This window comes from Apostichopus japonicus, chromosome 13 (assembly GCF_037975245.1).
Source record: "Apostichopus japonicus isolate 1M-3 chromosome 13, ASM3797524v1, whole genome shotgun sequence".
Lineage (NCBI taxonomy): Eukaryota > Metazoa > Echinodermata > Holothuroidea > Aspidochirotida > Stichopodidae > Apostichopus > Apostichopus japonicus.
Window position 1 is genome coordinate 24,773,982 of NC_092573.1, and position 15,963 is coordinate 24,789,944.

A 15,963-nucleotide genomic window follows, 5' to 3' on the forward strand; every position below is an offset into this window, starting at 1 on the left:
AACATCCACAGAAGCAAACTATCTGATTGTGAATGTGCACTATGTGCTTAAATTCAACTTGCGGTTTATGTTCTTCAGTCTGGTTTTGTGCTGCAGTGACAAAATTTCATTTGATCATTTGATCATGACGGATCTATGAGCCTGATCTTTTAGGTCAGAATAATTTACTGACCATATTACTTAGCAAACGGACCATCGTCTTTACGTGTATGTGCAATTTGCCTGTTTCCACTCTTACTAAAGTTTTAAGCTTTTTAAATTTGTCAACGTAAGTATCTGATAATACACAGGAATTGACAATATCTGTAGACTTTGTATATTACAGTTTTACGTGAAAAGACATTGCCACGGCAACTCTGTGACACTTATCTGTTTCTAAGAATGTGATACGACAAAAGAAAAATAATACCAGTTTACTTCTAGTAAATGTAGCCAGAAAACAAAAGTGATAACTTGAAACGAAAACTGTTAAAAATAAGTTTACTGTAATCAAATGTTTCTTTTTTTAAGTGACATGTGACAGGTTAGTTTACTCCAAAATACGTTTAGATGAACCACTGTGGCCTTTTATAGTTGTGATCCTGGCATAAACTATATAATCAAGCTATAAGAAGACTCTCCATTTGATAATCAAGGTAACCTAATGAGTCCTACATGCAAGAGTAATCACGTAAAGCCAGCTTGGCAATTCCTCCGTTGAAGATAAAATAAATTGCGACGTCTCACATTGACAATTTTTGTTTTTCAAATAAATTAAAGCAAAATCTGAACCAAGAAAGGTCATAGGCTGGCTATGTAGTAAGAGGGCAGAAACAGTAATGCATAGACGTATACAACCTGCATTGCAACCTTTGAATAATTGATGGGACTTATAACAAACAGAAAGTTCCTCATTCGTTCATAACTCGTTCTCACAAGATTATCGAGCGGCGAAGCAGGATCATCAAGCAAGCTGCAGAAGTAACAGTTCATATACATGGTAAGACATTTAGTTCTTCTTAAAGGAATCTGACAAACATTATTATATGGAGAAAAGTTAAACTATACCTATCTACGTTTCATGGCTTGTATTTACATAAGAATGCCTATGACTATAATTCCGCTATATATGATCAAGTATAGTAAGGACCACAAGGATGTTATCGGCAAGCCATTTTTCCAAGCCGTCTCTTCCTGGCTTTAAAAATAACTTTTAAGTTATTTAAAAAAAGTATCTTCAATTATATAAAGATATCTCAAGCTATAAATTAATTCACGGTTCTATATTATCAAATCATTCCATTTTAACGACAAACGAATTAAACATATCTTGAACTGCTTCGAATATATCTCTAAAATAAGATTGAAGATAACTCCAACTAGGAAGTCAAGTTATCTTTAAGAGAAAAAAAAGATATCTCTGATTGGATTAACAGATTCTCCACTCGTCAAATAAAAAGATCTATATTAAAGAAAAAAACTTAGATTAAAGATATCTCTAAGCGAATGAGAGATGTCTTCAAAATGAAAAGGAGGTTGCTTTCATTATTTTAAGATGGCTTTAAATTAATTCAAGATGTCGAATATTAAAAAATAAAAGATAACTCTGATATGAATAAAGATCATAGGTGAAGGAGCCCAATTTGATTTGGGGAGGGGGGCTGTAACGACTTGCCCGAAAATATAAGCAAATTTTTTTTCGCAATAACATACAATCATTTGCCGTGTTCATGCCCTTCCATGTTGGTTATAATTATTGGGGAAGTCGTTACAATAATAATGGTGATAATAATATCAGTTTAACCATTGAAAAACACAATGCAAATTATTTTTCTTTCAGTAGGTGCCCGAAAAATTATCATCATATTGCCCGAATTTTCACAAAAATGTTGGGTTGCCCCCCCCCCCCCGCCTCCTAAGCCTATGATAAAGATGTATGTCGTTCGATTAACACTTTCTCTCTAACGACTTACAGTTACAGATATTTATATGGTATGAAATAAAGATATCTTTATGTGTATGAGAGATATTTGAAAATCGAATTAGAGATGCGTTTTATCCCCAATATAGAGCTATCTTTAAAACCAATTGCATAATCATCATAAAATGAGTTAACGTTGTAATCAATACATATTACGTTACCTGTAATTAATTGAATACGTGGTTTATTGACGGGAATAGCTATTTACAAATCGTGACTTACAAAACTCGGGTGAATTATCGATATATCACCGCTTTGATCAAATACAGCGTCACAACACATTACCTGTGGTCCGCAATATTGACGTAAACAGGGTCTTATACATATAAATTTCGACCATTTTTTTGTAAGCTATATAAGTATACATAGATTAGAACTGTTTCATTCTCTTCTATAGATCTGATAACGGATGCCAGACTTCAACATGAATACACCATCAGGTCTTGAGGACGGAACTACAGTCGGCCTCCAACATTCCTACTATAACTTTTTCTCGACATCGGTAAACCACGATGAAGCCACGACACTGCAACAGTTGCCTGCAGTGATAAGTTCCTCTGCAGGGGTATTCTTCACTCGGACCTTCGCATTCAGCGTTGTTCTGGTCATCTTTAATTTTACTGCACTGATTCTCAACGGTTTTGTGATCTACGTGGTAGCGAGGTACCGCAACATGCGAAACACGGTGACATTGTGCTTCGTTAACTTAGCAATCACCGATATAGCGCTGGTAGTGTTCAGCATGTCCAGCTCCCTACGTCGTACGACGGGCTTTGACTTACAAGCCATAACCGGGTGCGTTGTTCCCGTGTACCTTCATGGAGTAAGTATAGAATTCATGTCTATTCGTTTTTTACTTCAAACATTCCCCCCCCCCCATTTCCCCCAGTTATTTGTTGGGCTAAAAGGGCACTTGAACGCACGTTATTCGAATATTCATGTACATAGATACAGTTGTACTATGCATGTGTAAGTAAAGTAGTCTTGTACATTTGTAACACATTTCAAATTGTAAAACTACGGTGCTTAGAGGAAACTGATGACCTTTGCACTTGCGAGAAAGACACAACAGATTAGAACATTAGTTAATACCCAACATTAACGCATTTACTTATGTTTTAAAGGATTTGAAGACATTATTTTGTTCCGGAAAAACATCTAAAAAATGTGACTTTCTGCTCCAGGTAAACAATATAATAAATCTAGGTATATATTTCTGTTTTCGTAAACTCGGGGTATGCATCTAACCAACAGTGGAAACTGTTCGTCGAATGGTGCGTGTCAGTCCGAGTACAAACACAGTGAAAAACATGGGGCCCTCTTTTTTTCTTTCCTTCGATTAGGCCACGAAGGACAGGATCATGATCCAACATACATGATGAGGCAATTGGCCTCAACGGCCGGTCCTTCGACATTTCCAGGCAATACGTGCCTATTTTGTTTTGTAGTGCTCGGTGGGGCGGGGGGGGGGGGGTGGTTGCCTTGTCGGCAAAACTTAATTTGCGTAGAACCCAATGTTGGCTTAAAGGCATTAAAAACTCGCCCAAATCGCGTGCCGCCATCTGAAAAAAAAAGTTAACTTTCCGTTGCTCACAAGTGCAGTTTTTTCTTGTCGCTACAAAATGCAGACAGTAATGAAACGTGATACCTTGTTAACTTTTATCTGGACCTGAGATGTCCATCGCTGCTATGTACACTGTGTTGGGGGTATTGACCGTAGCTGCATGTATTGACTGTACACTAGTATGTAATTACCGAAGGTAGCAAGCTGTGTGTGTATTTTCTGGGATCGATGGTGGTGTCTAACACTTCTGTTACACCTCGAATCTAGGTCAGATTTCCGGCATCAGACGTTCTTTGTGTACGAGTCTTCACTCCCTGCAGAGATAATGGAATAATTCTGAATTTCTGTCCATTATCTCTTATTGCTGTTTATTGCATTTTGTACTTTTAAAAGGAAAAGTGTTGCTCCATATAAGAAATGTTTACAGGCTTATGCAGTTGGGCTTTCATGCGGCTTTGTCGTGTTGAGAAAATACATTTTTGATGAAATGGATTTTTTTTACTGAGCACAGAAAATCGTGCGAGACTGAAGACATTTCATTAACGCGCTATCATTTTAGCAGATTTGATGAAATACATAACTTTGCGCGTCAAGTTGTTTCCTTCAAGTTCATAGGCCTATATAAATAACATTATTTTGTTCGTTATACTGCTATGGTGTTATGGTGCTAATTATCAGAAGTAAAGACATGTCCTCTTAACGCACCTTATATTCGCATGATGTCCACACAAGATGTGTAACGACACGCAGGCTTGTGTGAGTAACTTTTAAGAAATATTTTGAGCCACGTGATACAACTAAAGCTTTTTACATTTAAAGTCTTCTACTGTTTATGGACAAAGTCAAGAATGTTGCACTCACTCATCCCCCTATACCAACTCCTTCCCCATTCCCCTCCCTCTCCCGTGTCCCTTACAAACCCCTTTCCCCTTCAATTCCACTGCAATATATATCTTCAGCACTGTGTAGGGATTCGGCAAGCATTTTAAGTCAGTTGTCATGTTTTACAGTCCAGCAGTCCGAATATAAGAATAAGTTTACCATAGTCAAAAGTTGATACTTTTGGGTTTGGCAATTTTATAGTTCCTATGATTCCAACCAGAAATATCGAGAGTATGAACCATACACTACCAAAATGAGGACTCGTATATTCATCCAGACACATTCACTTCCCATAAGAAGCCGAAAGCTATATATTTGGTGATAACACAGAGGGCCCCTACACCCCCTTTTACTTGACTCCCATGATCCCGTAAAGTAAATTTGTTTCTTAGAAATATGCAAATATTATTTATTAGGCTCTCTTGCTCATAATTATCTCGCATCCGTGAAGTTTCAAGCGATCAACCCTGCATTTATGCATACTAAAAATATCATCGTTCTTTATCCCTATATCAATTTCACCCATCCGAAATTGATTCGAAAAACAACTGTAACTTTAGAAGAAGAAGAAGAAGAAGATGGAGAAGAAGCAGAAGAAGAAAAAGGATGACGTACTTTTGCTCAATTTTAAAACTTCGTGAAAGCCTGACCATTTTTATTATGATTGTTTGAGTTGGGAAAGCAAACATTTAATGTACAAATGAAACAATACATTACCGCTTCCACCCCTTCCCTCTTTCCACCGTCTTATTGTTTTATCACTACATCATTTATTAATATCAATTTACATCACATGTTACTAAAACACCTTTCGACGTACTGATATATAGATAATGAAATTACTCCTTAGTAGGACACATATTATGTCTTGATGTGTACATACTTTTAGCTTCAGGAAAGTAAACCAAGGTGTACGCAGTTGAAAGAGACACGTAAACACTAATAACATTATAACAATAATATTTTACATAAAACGAAAGGAAGAAAGGCGAATGCTTTAGTCTAAAAAAAAAAAACATTCTTCAAAAATACCTGCTTTTATGGTTTCAAGAACTTTGGATGTGGATGGTACGCATGAAACATTAAGGTGACAATAATTAATTTTACTTTAGGATATGTTTTGTGTATTCCTAAATTGGTTATTGTATTCTATCAAGTCTCTTCAACGTTAAACAAAAAAACATATTGCTAAAGATTTTTTTGATGTGAAAAATTCAAAATAATGATTGAAGATCAAGTTATCTTTTTTATATTTTTTATCACAATGCTATATATAATTGACCTGTACAAAAAGTGCAAGGCAGATTGTGTGTTAAACTGAAAACAACTCTTTTTTTGTAGAGACGTTTGTTAGGTCAAACTATAAAAGAAGACCACACTTTCCTTTTTTTTAAATATAATTTGGATACATATGTTTGTTCTTTCAAACTTTTTTGTTATAATTTTCTAATTAATTTCTCGTTTATGATTTATTTACTTATATAGGCCTATTTAAACACTAAAAGTCGAAGCTCCACTGAAATCCATTCCCAACCGCTTTCTGGAATATATTGAAATAATAGTGTGAGTGTGTGGGGGGTGGTGGTGGTGGTGGGGGGGAGGGGCAGGGTGTCATCACGGTATTCTAGGTAAGCTACTGACTGGCAGCCTTTAGTACATAAATGGCTATATACAAGGATCATCCGGTACCAACTAGCTGTTAGATAGCTCAGTTGGTAATGTATAGGATTTGTAGGCTATGTGTGTGTAGTATGTATGTATATGTATGTATTTTAGATCCTCCTGCAAGCAGGAACTCGCGAAGAAGCATCATTGGCGTATCAAAGCCGCAAGCTGACCGAAGTCAGTCTCTTACATTCATATTTAACGTCCATGATTATGAATTGTCAATTGTCAACAACTCTGTAACTGGACGACATACATTAATCTTGGGAGTGACTCGAACCGGGGCCCTTATGATTGGAAGGCACCGGCGTTAACCACTGAGCTAACACTCCTTTCCTGTCATACACACTTGTAATACCGAGATCACTGGCGTTAACCACTGAGCTAACACTCCTTTCCTGTCATACACACTTGTAATACCGAGATCACTGGCGTTAACCACTGAGCTAACACTCCTCTCCTGTCATACACACTTGTAATACACTTGTACTATACACACTAAGTCTTGTAATACCGAGATCACTGGTTCAAGTCATTTCTTTGGTCTTATAATTACTATAACTAGTCAGTTGTCCGTCTTTGTTTGAAATTTACTTATGTTCTAAGTATTTCCTCCTAAACAAATCAGAATGAATGGATAAGCAAACAAACAAACAGATATATATATATATATATATATATATATATATATATATATATATATGTATATATATATATATATATATATATATAGCCTATATATATAGCCTATATATATAGCCTATATATATAGCCTATATATATAGCCTATATATATATAGCCTATATATATATAGCCTATATATATATAGCCTATATATATATATATATATATATATATATATATATATATATATATATATATATATGTTTATCCTAATGATTAAGTAGTAACACGCTTCTGATTCTATTGCAACAATATTAAGAGGTTTTTGTTTACTTTACTCTCGTTTTCTTTACAAAACGTTGTTCTGGACATCTGCAACAATATATACAGTATATGCTGTTTAATTTGATGAAATAGGACAAAATTAGTGAACCTTGTAGTGGGAAGAGCCTGGTTTAACTTGTTATTTACATTTTCGTGTCAAACTGTTGGTTTTAAGGTTTAATTTTAATTCACTTAATCAAGCAATCAGTTCCCGAAGTTTCATGAATTCTTCAAATTTCTTTGAATTTCAAATTAATAAATACATCCGTAAATTTAATATCCGCTGAAGATATATCTCGTGTTTGTAATTATATATACTTTGGAAGCAAATTTAACGTGTCACGTTTCATCACAGCAGCAAAACTTTCATTGAAATGAGTTAGTATTCCTTGTATCAATTTTTCATGGATCATTTGAGCAATTCGTATTAGATACTGCAGGTCACAGATAAGTGTATGCAGGAAGGGCGCTTATGCGGTGAATATCTATACATGATGTCAAATTACTGACTGAAGTTGAAATATAAAATGACAACATGTATGTAGGCGTGTGTATTTGTGTGTGTGCGTATATATGTGCGTGTATGTATGTATTTTATGCATGTTCGTATGTATGTATGTATGTACGCGTGTGTGTGCGTGAGTGAAGGAGTGAATGAACGGTGAATGAACGGAGTACCGTAATTGGTGTTATATAATAGGAATAGAAGAACTAGGTTTGACCTCAACAGGTTCGACCTCTCCCTATCAACTTTTCTACAGATTCCTTGCCTATACGTAAATATGAACAATATAAACGTTTTGTCGCAGGGCACATTGCGTCATTAATCTTACAGGTTTTAAAAAGAACTTCCTCCTTGCCTCGTCGCAGACAACAAAATATGAACAATTTGATCTTCGAAATATATATATATATATATATATATATATATATATATATATATATATATATATATATACACATATACATACATATACATATATATATATATATATGTATATATATATATATATATATATATATATATATATATATATATATATATATATATATATAAATAAATATTGCGATTTGTATGCGGTAAGAATCGGGAAGAAGATATTAAATAATCCCATATAGGTTCGTGCTGCGTCATATCTAAACATCATAAGCCGGGAGAGGATTATTGCTGGAGCCCGGATTTCGTTCAGGAAGGTACACGGGAAGGAAAGATAAAGTTATGACCCTGAACATCATGTACTTTTTTTGTCATTACTTTGTATAGGTGACTGTTGTGTGCACCGGTTTGACGATGTCGTTTTTAGCCTATGATCGTTACCAGGTGGTGTCGCAACCGTTCAAAGCAATCAAAGACCGAACCGGCCGGAAGCTTATGCTTTGTTTTCTCGCTATTTGGATGGGTAAGACAAGTTGCTGATTATCCTAACCATGACGTAGGCCTATATATGACTAATCGAAACGGTGGAATAAACATACGAAATGAAAACAACAACAACAGAAATACAAACAACAATAATATAAAATACAAGACTAAAGTAACTTTCTAAGGTGAATGTGAATAAAATTCTTTCTGAACTGATCCTGCAGATAAAGGTAGTATTAATTTGAATATAGGCTACATATATAGGCCTTTATATAATAAGCAGATCATAATACATCAGGTAGGCGGTATAGTGTACGTGATGTCACAATGGGGGGCGGGGGGGGGGGGTGCTATCGTCGGATTTAAGCTGATGGAAGGAACTATTTCTATTTAAAACCAACTTGCGTGGGTTGCATTACCTACCAGTGTTATACGATTTAATCAAAATGAAGGTAGAATTTTTCTTCTGGAAACACTTTTCGTATTTTTCTATTGTTTTTGTTCATCACCTCGCGGTGTAAACTGTTTTCATTCTAATGATAAAAAAAAACATCAAAAGAGCATGGCCTCGATAAATCAGTGATTGAGTCAACGCGTGCGCTGTTGATTGTGATTGACAATGCTACTGTGTCGATCTAACTTTGAAAAGCCTATATAACCTATTATATAGGTTCTTTAATGTAATATTTTACACCATATATAATAGCGTATACACAAGATTATTTTTAAATTAAGCAATCAATAATGCACGTCCTCATATAGTTGTAAGTTACAAGCTTTTCAAAGCGAAGGACCCTTTTCTGTAGAAAATGTAATAACGAATGACCAAAATACACTACAGCTGATAGCCTTGATAGAAGAAGAACCTGCTTAATTGGGTTACAATGTGGCTTAACTTGCTTGAAAACCACTAAAAATTATGATTAAGTCAGTAGTTTTGTAGGTGTGACATTTATAGACTATACACTTTGGCTGAATGACTCAGCAGTATCGGACTAAGGCCTACATTGCTTCTCGATAATGTTATATGTGTATTACATTATATCAGGCCATAAAATTGGTTAGGTCCTATATATGATGTAACACTGTTGTATCCTAACGAAACGACATGACCTATAAAGAGTAAACTGCTCAGACGCATCGTTGAATAGCGTTATTGAGGTTGTTAGCTAAAATTTAAGACTACTAAAAAGTCATGCTGCTCATTGAAATCCATATCGTACTTTGATTTGCGTCCAACGATCTCAATCACGAAAACGCCATGACTGAAAGCAACCAAGGGCGGCGGAACCGGGGGGGCACAGGGGGCACGTGCCCCCCACTTTTCCTCAGGTTAAAAATGTGCCCTTTTTCTACATAAAATTTGAGGTATCTCAAGTTAGCAAGAGGCCAGGGAACCAGAATGAACACTCGGGAAGGGCCGTTTCCGGCCATCTGAGGGGTTTGTAAAACCAAAAATTTCTTGTACGCTCCGCGCCAACCGATGGTGGCGCTCCGCTCAGATAGTCCAGGTGCGTATCCAGGGGGGGCGTTGGGGGCGCGCGCCCCCCGGGTAAGGAAAAGAGGAGAGAAAAAAAAGAGAAGAAAAAAGGGAAAAGGAGGGGAAAAAAGAAAAGGAGGAGAGGAAGGAAGGGAAAAGAAAAAGAAAAAAGAGAGAAAAAGGAGAAAAGGAGGGAGTAGAAGATAGCCAAGACCTCGGGAAGAGAAAGATCCCTATTATATACACAGGGTAGCCAGTGACAGATCAAGGATTACGGAGGGGGTGTGCGCCTCACCCTACCCCTTACCCCGACAACTCCATTTTTGACGTTTCCGTTTTTCCTCTCTCACTAATGTACTTGAACTCGACCGAGTGGTCGGGGAACATAACGCATTTCGGGAAGGGGACGACCGCCCCCCCCCCCGAGCAAATTTCTTTATGACATCGCTAGTAATTTCAAAATAGACAATGCTTAGATGCAACTTACAAGGCCTGGGAAGTGTCATTTCCAGCGATCTGGGAGGCATTTTCGGCCAAAATTTTTCTTGTACGCTTCGCGCCAACTCATAGTTTGCCTACAGGCTTCGCCCTCCCTTGGCAATTACTCGCTACACGCCTGTTCGAATTTGTAAAGCAAAGAGCAGATATAACATCATATCAATGAGCATTGAAATGCATGTTCCACGATGAACAGCCTTAAAAACTGCCAATGTGTGTAGTCAAAGGCGTAGGAGCCAGATTGGATTTGGGGGCTGTAATGACTTGCCCGAAAAAAAGGCAAAATTTTTCGCGCGCAAGGCGCGCATTCAACATGTCGATGCCAATATCATATAGGCAAGATCGGTCATTACATCAAATGGCATCGTGTACCGCACGGTCCGTCAAAGTTGCACAGTATACCGCCGGATGCTAATGTAAACAACCAAATGTCTTATGTAGATGGAGAAAAACCATACAGATCCATTTATGTCAAAACTCTCTTTTACAGTAGTAATGTCGGCCAAGCTTACAACTTTATTTTAATTACCAAGGAGATCATTTTAAGCTATTCATTGCTATTTATTTTTCTTTCAGTAGGTGCCCGAAAAAATGGGAAAACAATTGGGGGGGGGGGGCTGAAGCCCCCGCCTCCTACGGGACCTACGCCTATGAGTGAAGTGTTCGGTTTCGATATACATGATATCGGAAATATCTGCTATTTTTCTGTTCCTTCAACCAAGTTTTGTAAAAGCCATTATAAGAGGTTGCAATATTTGGACACCAATAAATTGACTGTGTCGAAATTTTCGAAAATTTCCTCACCAACATTCTTCATCATACTTTCCTCTACTCGTTCAATTTTGACCTGTCTGTTAGGGGTTCAAGGAGGTTTTTCTATATTGGTTGTCTATAGATTGAATTTTTTTGCAACACTATGGGTATGTTTTCAAGTGATTTTATTCACGAGAAAAGTGAATTTTCAAATTCTCAACAAGTAATGGGCTTAAAACCTTGAAAAGTGGGGCTTTCGGATATTGTGGGCCGTGACGTAGAATAACCTACAAAAGCAATGATCCATAGGACATGCAATCAGGTCGAACATGATGTGTGACTGCTGACAATCTTCAAGAAGGTTATGGATGGAAAAAACTTTTGGGAAATACTTGGTTCTCAGGCAAAAGTGTACATCTGGTTGCTCATTTTCAAGCCCGAGAAGTGCCATTTCCGGTGATCTGGGGGGTATCAAAACCAGAAATTTTCTTGTACGCTCCGCGCCAACCTATGGTGGCGCTCCGCTTAGATAGTAATTCGCGCCCCCCGGGTTAGAAAATCCTGGATACGCGCCTGTAGTCGTACATACAACTTTGCAAATCCTGGCTACGCCCCTGACTTTTTAATGAGTTTCTGTGGGCCAAACTCAAAGCTATTTCGAATGGAAACAATTTGTTAAGATATTAACAAGAAATAAACTCTAATTCGGAAGATTCCTACATTAGCAACTTGCATGATTTCACCTCATTTTGTCTCAAAAGAAAACTTATTCCTTGTTTCCCAATTTGCACATTGGATATTGCAGTGCTAGTATGCATATTTTCCTTCAAGGGGGGGGGGGGCGGGTGGGCGTTGATGGAGTGATGTGTATACGTAAATAAGATAATACAATAAGAGTTATAAAGGGTACTAAATATAAGGCTGCATCAGTCCAATCGAATTTCTGCAAAGTGCCCTTTGATGTCGGTGCCCCCCCCCCCCAGATTAAAAGTGCTTCCGCCGCCCTTGAAAGCAACGTGTGTAGGCCTATCTTTGAATGAAGCGCGGCCAGAGGCTTGATGACGTCATCGTCAAGTCATATATTATACCACTACGTTTGGACTGTTACCACGGACAAGCGAAATCGACAAATTACATTATAAATCAGGCTATGCTGGAATATGATCGCAAACAGACATAATTTCGGACATTCACCCTATAAAGTCGCGCATGTCCGACCTTGAAGTCTCCCGACCCTAACAGATCGACTTGAACCTATCACGTGTCTAAAAACACATAGGAAATGCCACGTGTTTCTTATCATACCTTATATGTCACATTATTTCCTTTTTTACAGTTTCGTTTGCCGTGTACGCCTTTCTGCCAATCATTACCGTGGATGTCGGGACGCATTGTATTCTCGTGTACCGTAATGTCGAGACGATAACCGGTAACCGCCTCTACCATACCTTTAAAGCTATCATGAATTACTTTATTCCGATAGCAATTTCCGGTTTCTTCTACACCAAGATTTTCTTGACCTTGATGCGCATGGCTCCACCTGGTGAAGTCACTAAGTCATCTTCAGGGACTGCTATGAATTCCAGCCAAAAGATACGGAGGCAACGATTGCGCGGTATCAGATCTGCTGTGCTCGTCTTACTGTTGTTTACAGTCTGTTACCTTCCGACTACCGTCTTGAGTCTTTGGAGGGCATACGATAGCAACTTTCTGGATACAGAATACTATAAGTACCATCTCATCACAGGACTCATATCCCGGATTAATGTCATCGCTAATCCCTTCATTTATTCCCTGTCCGCGGCCTCTTTCAAGAAGCAAATCGCACAGATGTTTGGGTGTTGTTACTGCACGTGTTTGAAACCAAACCGTCGAGAGCAGAGCAACGTAAGCTCTGGTAACTCCCGTGAACATACATTATCGACAGAATGACGACATCATTCGATGGTTAATGTATAGGGCTTTCAAGATAAAGTCATCCGTGGTAAATATCTATCATCCACACGGTGATATTATGACCACACGGTGATATGACCACACATTGTAAATATGTCCACACGGTGATATGACCACACGGTGATATGACCACACGGTGAAATGACCCCACATTGTAAATATGTCCACACGGTGATATCACAACACGGTGATATAACCATACGGTAATATGACCACACGGTAAATATGTCCACACGGTGATATCACAACACGGTGATATGGTGTCACCATGTTATGGTCAGCATTGGCATACGGTCATTTCATACTGAAGAATCTTCGAGATTAATCAATTCTGGGCCACACGGTTTTATATAGTCACCAAAACTGTACTACGGGTACAACAATCCCACGATATGATTTAGGAGTCTTGTTTCACTTTTAGATATTAAACGTGACCTTTAACCTCTTGTTTAACCATGGATGGATGTGCGACAACTTATAGTTGAAGAACCATGGATGGTTCACATTAAGGCAATCTATTTTATGAATAGACATTAACTCACGGTGTTTACCATGGATACTTAGGTATTGCATTCATTTAATGCATATATTATGGCCCTATTTAGCAGTGCTTGATGAAAACAGTTCCACATTGAAAGACGACCAGTCACTTTCAAACAACTGTTTCATTCCTGTTGTATTTGCACAAACTACAAAGTTTCTTTTAGTTAATGAAACTCAATGATTGTGTTTTTGACAGGTCTGGATATATTTAAAGCTATACTGAGTCCACCCCCCCCCCCCCACCACAAAGAAAATCTAGTATTATTGTGTAAAATATGTATGTAAAAGATAAAAACAACTAATAAATAAATATGCACGCTATCTAATTAAATGCACGCTATCTAAGTATATGCAAGCTATCTAAGTATAATATGCACCCGACGTTCTTTTTTTCACGGATCACGTCGCAATGTCGTGTTGGGTCAGACTGAGCATCAGTATAGATAAGGACCGGGTATCACTGTTCACCAAAAGTGCGAAGAGATCACCACATATACATTTCATGTTACATGTTTAACATTAGCCTTAGTGTAGGTCATACCAATGAACTTGCCTGTATATAAACACTATTTTACTTTGTACAAATAGCACAGCCTCGTTATAATATTGTTATCGTCGGCAAGTTTAGGCTCGTATATAGTCTAGTTAATCAGTCAGTGCACTCGAAATATAGGTCTAATGTCTTGGGCTGTGCCTTCATATTGTATTGAATTTGAGTCGAAACAACCTACATTATATTGAATAAATATATTTGTTTAGTGTACGTATAACTTGCGTCAGTGTTCTATTTACTCATAGGCTATATACTATTATAAAAATAATGAATGGTTATGAGTGCAATAGTGCAAATATTTCATGAGTTGAAAGATGGAATGTTCCATTCAACGAGGCGCAGTCGAGTTGAATGGAACAAATTACATCTTTCAACGAATGAAATATTTGCACTATTGCACGAATGGAAACCATTCATTATTTGTTTTATACAACACCTTCAAATTTGGATATAATTGGATAAAATGCACTCATGCAACAGATTGTTTTGAACAGACAGGTTTCTCTGCTCTCTTACCATTGAAAAAAGTGCTATCAAAAAAGTATAACACATGGTTCTATTTCATAGAGTGCAATAGAGCGGATTTTGCATGCAATCAACGAGCAATTGACCAATCAAATGGCCGGAATATAATTAGGTGTTGTATAACAGTGTATAATGCCGTGCAGCAGTCACATAAGCAGAGCGAACATTTTTGTGGAAATAAGAAGAAGAAAGAAGTAGATTGGTTGATTTGGACAGGATCAATACATCACTACAATACACAAAACATTCTGTACGGTTAAACTTCTCCCATTTAAATATGATTTTTTAAACTTATTTCTATATTTGTTTATAACATTTGTTTGGTATTAAAAATCCCATCATTAAGGTATACTGACCACTCTATATGATGATGATGATAATAATAATAATAATAATAATAATAATAATAATAATAATAATAATAATAATAATAATAATAATAGTAATAATAATAATAATAATAGTAGTAATAATAATAGTAGTAATAATAATAATAATAAAAATAATAATACCACCGTTGTCTTACATCTTACACATTTTCACAAACTGGGAGTCATTACCTGATTAGATTCGTTGAAAAGAATGATTTTTTTAAAGTGCTTGATGGTTTCTTCATGAAACGGAAATGTTCTTTTACATCAAAAATAGAATAAGAAAATACTAAGAATCAACTAATTACTTTCCGATCGAAGGTTATTGAGGGCAATAGCATTTCTATTCATGGTAACCATATGTTACCTGTAATGAACCGCAGCTTGCAGATAAATATCAACACAACCATGACATTTACTCGTTTATTTATTTCAATATTTCGGAACATTAAGCAAATTAAACCGTCCAATTATCTACAATAACACAAAGAAGAGAAGATGAGGAGGTAGAAGAGGAATATAAGAAGGGGGGGGGGGGGAGTAGGAGGAGAAGGATGATGATGATGAGCAGGAGGAGAAGTGACTCTACCGTTTTTTTTACTATGTACTTGAGAAGTAGGTATATTCTCGCCGAATCTCCACTAAAATGAAATTGGTTCAATCATATGATGGACGGATACTTTTGGTTATTACCACATTGTTATTTTCCTTCAAACTATGGCAATGTAGATTTTGAGCAACAAGAGAACCCACTCACTACCCCCCCCCCCCCCCCAACACTCCGTCTTTTCGTCTGCACTGAATTCAAGCCTCTGCACTCACCAGTCAGCTAGGCTATGCTGCTCTTGACATAAAGTAGATCCAAAATTTGACCCAATTTCCACAACTGTTACACTCACTA

The 15,963-nt window shown here is 37.0% G+C and overlaps 1 protein-coding gene across 1 annotated transcript; it reads left to right on the plus strand.

Moving 5' to 3' along the window:
• The first annotated feature begins 824 nt into the window (after positions 1–824).
• Positions 825–15,574, plus strand: LOC139979175 (orexin receptor type 2-like). The gene is made up of 4 exons (XM_071989908.1): positions 825–979; positions 2,358–2,783; positions 8,285–8,420; positions 12,451–15,574. Exons 2-4 carry the CDS (start codon positions 2,370–2,372, stop codon positions 13,044–13,046), a joined length of 1,146 nt encoding a protein of 381 aa, XP_071846009.1. The 5' UTR covers positions 825–979; positions 2,358–2,369; the 3' UTR covers positions 13,047–15,574.
• The last annotated feature ends 389 nt before the right edge of the window (positions 15,575–15,963 follow it).

Coding starts and splice junctions, on each gene's coding strand:
- LOC139979175 (XM_071989908.1), top strand. CDS start 2,370: ATGCCAGACTTCAACATGAATACACCATCAGGTCTTGAGGACGGAACT. Junction 2,784..8,284: donor TTCCCGTGTACCTTCATGGA/GTAAGTATAGAA, acceptor TACTTTGTATAG/GTGACTGTTGTGTGCACCGG. Junction 8,421..12,450: donor TTTTCTCGCTATTTGGATGG/GTAAGACAAGTT, acceptor CCTTTTTTACAG/TTTCGTTTGCCGTGTACGCC.